The sequence below is a fragment of the Brassica napus genome, chromosome A9, assembly GCF_020379485.1.
Source record: "Brassica napus cultivar Da-Ae chromosome A9, Da-Ae, whole genome shotgun sequence".
In the NCBI taxonomy this organism is placed as follows: Eukaryota; Viridiplantae; Streptophyta; class Magnoliopsida; order Brassicales; family Brassicaceae; genus Brassica; species Brassica napus.
This window is the reverse complement of record NC_063442.1, coordinates 13,897,698-13,902,665: the sequence shown is the minus strand read 5'-3', so window position 1 is coordinate 13,902,665 and position 4,968 is coordinate 13,897,698. Positions and strand designations below refer to the sequence as shown.

The window sequence follows — 4,968 nt, the reverse complement described above, 5'->3', positions numbered from 1 at the left end:
TTATATTATATTCATCTGGATAAGAAGCTTCGTGAAATTCATACAACTGTATACTAATATTTCTTTTTCTTTTTGATTTTCCGCACGATAACAATCTAATAACGACCAAACTAGAATTTGTAAACAATGTGGATACAGTTCTGAACTCAGAACGTTTTTTTTTTTTTTTGATCAAGAACTCAGAACGTTTCTGAACCATTTTTATACATTAAAATAATCATAACCAATATTATTTTAAGATCATAGAGTTAACTTAGTGGAAATCCATAAAAGATCACAATAGTTTTTTTTTTTTTTTTTTTTTTTTTTTAGAAAACGGAAATCCATAAAAGATCACAATAGTTGCAATTTAAAAGAAGCTTAATAGAACATTTAGTTAGAAAACGGAAAGCACAACCCAACAAGTCTTATAGATAATGGACACGTCTTCTTGAGACATATGTTTTTTGTTAAGCTAGATGGGCTTCCAACCTAAAACCAATTGGTGATAAGTAGAGTGATCCATCCATCTTATATATTGCTAAGGATCCTTTCCAATATCCGATGTGGGACATTTATCCCTAATACGTCCCCTCGAGATGATGGCTCTTTGAACGTCAATCTCGGAATGTTCGGGCAAAGATCGATGGGCCAACTTTGGGCCAGATCGATGTGGATCGGATTGGACTGCGTGGATCAGGCTCTGATACCATGTTAAGCTAGATGGGCTTCCAACCTAAAACCAATTGGTGCTAAGTGGAGTGATCCATCCATCTTATATATTGCTAAGGATCTTTTCCAATATCCGATGTGGGACATTTATCCCTAATATTTTTAACTGTTGTCCGGTACCTTTTACAGCTTTTTGGTTAGTATAAAAAATCCATAAAAACCAATACAATTGGCAAGTGACAAATCCATTCTCCAATCTTTACATCTTAGTCGAATTTAGGATCAACTTAACCCATATTTAATTAATATTATGAAAAGAAAAAAGCCTCATGTTCGCCAAGTGTTGATACATGAGATGGAGAACACTGGACGCAAAATATGCAAGAAATCAAGTCAAAGATGTACCCGAGCTCCGGTGCCAAACTTGTCAAGCAGCCACTGTAACTCTTTAAGTTCTTCTGTGGCTTTTAACTCGCGAAAGTGGATTGGACTTTTGAGTGCGATCAACTGAAAAAAGGGGCCAAAAAATCTCAAAAAAGTGTACTCAAACTTGATCCGATCTTCATGTGAAAATCTCATTGTAAACTATTTTGAAATATAAACTTGTTTTAGTGCTGTTTGAGACCATGTGACAAAAAAAAAAAAGTGCTGTTTGAGACCATTTCATTTAAAAAGCGCTTTCTATTTTAAAATATAAGTTTGTTTTTGTTGTTTTTCTGTTAACAAGATATATATGTGCCCCTTTGTTTTTTTTTTTTGTAATTGATCCATTTAGTTTTTTTTTTTTTGCTAGAGTGGCTCAGACTTAAATCTTGCACCATGTAAAATCTTCAAATCATTATTAATATGATATTTATATTTCAGCAAAATAAAATAAAATAAAATAAAATATGTTTCATATAAAAATTAAACTATTTTTTTGAAAAACTTGCAAATACTTTTGGTATCATCACAATCTTTCACATTATTGTCATAAGCATCGTAGGGAAATAACTTAAACATACTTTTCGAAAGTCTTGTCCTAATTAAATTAGTGAACCGAAATACTCCTTGTGAACCGGGCTGATCCAATTGAATACCCATTATGTTTCAAATTAATACTGAATAAAAAACAATTGTGAGCTTAAAGAAAATGGGCCTCGAGAAGGCCCAAAATAGACTCAAAGATGGACCAACGGCACAGAGATCTCCCCGCCTTTAAAAATCACGACGGAGACGAACTCGAGCCACGACGGTTCCGAGAGACGAGAGAAAATTTTCAAAAATCAAACATTGCAAGAACCCTAATCGATTACAGTCTCTGATTCGTTCTACTTCGTCACTAAAATGGCGAGTGAGAGTTCCCAATCTGCCTCGCCGTCGCCATCTCCATCTCCGTCGATGGGCGATACGTTCGTAGGAAGCTTCATCAGTCTAGTTTCTAACTCCGAGATCCGCTACGAAGGCATTCTCTACCATCTCAACGTCAATGACTCCACCCTAGGTCTAAAGAACGGTACGGATTCTCGATTTCGAGATATACATGTTCACGCTAGGTCTAAGTAGATCTTTATGACTTTCATAGTGATTCTGATTCAGTTCTTGTGAGTGCTTCTTGAATGCAGTAAGATCTTGTGGAACAGAGGGGAGGAAGAAAGATGGGCCGCAAGTTCCGCCGTCTGATACTGTTTACGATTACATTCTTTTCCGCGGAAGTGACATCAATGTTTGTGTTCAATCTCTTACCTTCTTTTACATTTTAATGTTTTGAAGATTGCATTCTTATGTTTTTCTAAGTGACATGGTCATTGTTTAAACTTTGAAGGTTAGTTATATTGATCTGTAATGATTCTTGTTTGCTATATTCAGGATCTGCAAGTTAACCCTTCTCCATCTCCACAACCAAGACACCAGATTCAGCGTGAACATGACGTTAATCAGGTAAAGCATGGATAATGTAAACTGTATGTTCAGACTATCAGATTTCATGATTTTTTTCATTGTCTTATTCCCGGTTTCTTGTTTATAGTCCTCTCTTGCTAGGCCAACTATGAGCTCTCCGCCTTCTGGATATGATAGTGGCTATGGTTTGGGGAGAGGAGCACAATGGGTGCAAACACCTGCTTTGAGTAGTAAACCGGTTCCTGCTACACACCATTCACCAGTCCCTTTAGGATTCCAGCCTCCTCCATCTAATGCTGGAACAGAATCACCAGCAAGCCTTATTGGTTCAGCAAATAGTTTTCAGGCTGCTCAAAGTAATGCTGGTCTGTCTATGCCCATGCCTTCTTTTGTTCAAGGAAACAAACTACCTTCCACTGGTGTCCCTCCTGGTATGATGGGCCAGGCAGTTTCATCATCTGCTATGAAGCACAATGATCCTCAGATTATAGATATGTCTGCTTCACCAGTTATGGGGTTAGTAGATGATGCATCACAGGTTGTTACTCGTACACCCGACGTTGCTTCTGATCAGTCATACTCTTCTTCTCCCCTTGGTCAAGCACAACACCATACTCCACCTGGCCTTGCTTCTTCACCACTTTCTGAAGCACAGCTTTCTGCTCCATATATTCAGAACAGATACCCCATTGCACCCCAGGCTGTTGGTAATGGTGTCTATGACTCGCTGTCTAACCATCATAACCGATCTATACCTTATAATATACCAGCTATGACTTCTCACTCAGCTCCTGTCGTTCCTGGTCCGTTTTCGAATTCGCCTCAGTCATTTTCTGACATGAAGCCATTACTACAATCTAGGCAGATGGTCAATAGGGGTCAAGAGATGTTTGTTGCAACTAACCCGGTATCAGTGGGTGTGCCATCTCGAAGTCTTGCTGCCACATATCAAGAGCCATTGCTGCCTCTTGCGGCTACAGCTCATCAGGTCTCTCTCTCTCTTTTTTGCTTTTAATTCCGTTTCTGATCATATGATGTTTTTTCGTGATCATCGCACCTATGCATGACTTCTCATGGCTACTATGCAGTTTCATGATTACATTGGTTCTTAAATTCATGATGTCGCTACCTGTGATGATCATTTAGCTTCAAATCAAGCGCCATTGCTGTTTGTATCTAATTAGCAATACAGTACAATACATGCTATAGTTGCTAAATGTGTCCTTCTGGTTCTACATGTGTTGCAGTCTCGGATCCCTAGTTCTAGAAATGAGTTCACTGAAGAATTTGATTTTGAGGCAATGAACGAAAAGTTCAATAAGAGTGAACTATGGGGTTTTCTCGGTAAAAACAATCACAGGGAAGAAACCGTAGTTGAGCCTACCGAAGAAGGGAAGGCAAAGGTGTGATTCTCAAGCTCTTGACGTTATCTTAGTTAATATGATCTATATGATGTTTCAAGCAGCAGTTAACATTATTATTTGCTTTGTTGCAGCCTGCTTATAACAAAGATGACTTTTTCGATACAATCTCGTGCAATCCCCTTGACCGTGTAGCAAGAAGCGGACAACAACAACTAGACAGCCAGTTTCCGGAGCATATGAGACAAAATCCTGAGGTTTGTTTCGTCCTTTCTGTATTCACCAACCAAAAGTTGTGAAACTTTTCATCCTTAAATCGCAAATAGTGTTTTATTTGATTTGATGGACCGTTTTGTTCTTATTTCAGGCATATGGTAATCATTTTCAAATGCCACTTCAACCACAACCGGGCCAGGGTGCATATCTCGCTGCGCAGACCAACTACAGAGGCGGATATGATAATAATAATAATTACAGCAACAACTACTACTCGAATTCTGGTTATGGTTACTACTCTGGTGGGAGAGGCCGAGGCAGAAACACTCATTTCTGATTCTGAATTTCTGTTTTCATTAAGAAGGGATTTGCTTGGTCACTCACACTTCCCTTCTCTTAACCGCTGTCTTTGAAACCCAAGATTTGATGGCATATCATATTGGCAAGTTCATTTTCCTTTTTTTCTGTTTGATGAGCTTTAGCCTCTAGGGAGAATGTTATTTGTTCTTCAATGAAACAAAAAGTACTATGAACCTTTTGGTATATGCAAATCTTTATTTATACACTCTTGATAAGACTTTTTTCTTCCTCAAGTATGAAAATCAATATTATTAAAAGGGAAGGAGTCCTAAAAATCTACTTAAAACAAATCATAGTTGGACCATTTCATTTAACTAGAATTCCTATTATTTCTCATACTACTAACTTCATTATTCTTCACTAAAGACAAATTAGTCATAAAAAATGATACTAATCTAATTCTCTACATATACATTTACTATATACACATTATTCCATCGTAATTATTTTGTGTTATTATTAAATAATGTCCACCCTATATTTGTAATGGTTACTTGTG

The 4,968-nt window shown here is 37.4% G+C and overlaps 1 protein-coding gene across 1 annotated transcript; it reads left to right on the top strand.

Annotated features, from left to right (window-relative positions):
* Positions 1-1,884: 1,884 nt before the first annotated feature.
* LOC106427447 (decapping 5-like protein) lies at positions 1,885-4,676 on the top strand. The gene is made up of 7 exons (XM_013868182.3): positions 1,885-2,146; positions 2,256-2,356; positions 2,500-2,571; positions 2,660-3,520; positions 3,780-3,935; positions 4,028-4,150; positions 4,261-4,676. Exons 1-7 carry the CDS (start codon positions 1,978-1,980, stop codon positions 4,444-4,446), a joined length of 1,668 nt encoding a protein of 555 aa, XP_013723636.2. The 5' UTR covers positions 1,885-1,977; the 3' UTR covers positions 4,447-4,676.
* Positions 4,677-4,968: the final 292 nt, after the last annotated feature.

Coding starts and splice junctions, on each gene's coding strand:
- LOC106427447 (XM_013868182.3), top strand. CDS start 1,978: ATGGCGAGTGAGAGTTCCCAATCTGCCTCGCCGTCGCCATCTCCATCT. Junction 2,147..2,255: donor CACCCTAGGTCTAAAGAACG/GTACGGATTCTC, acceptor TCTTGAATGCAG/TAAGATCTTGTGGAACAGAG. Junction 3,936..4,027: donor CCGAAGAAGGGAAGGCAAAG/GTGTGATTCTCA, acceptor GCTTTGTTGCAG/CCTGCTTATAACAAAGATGA.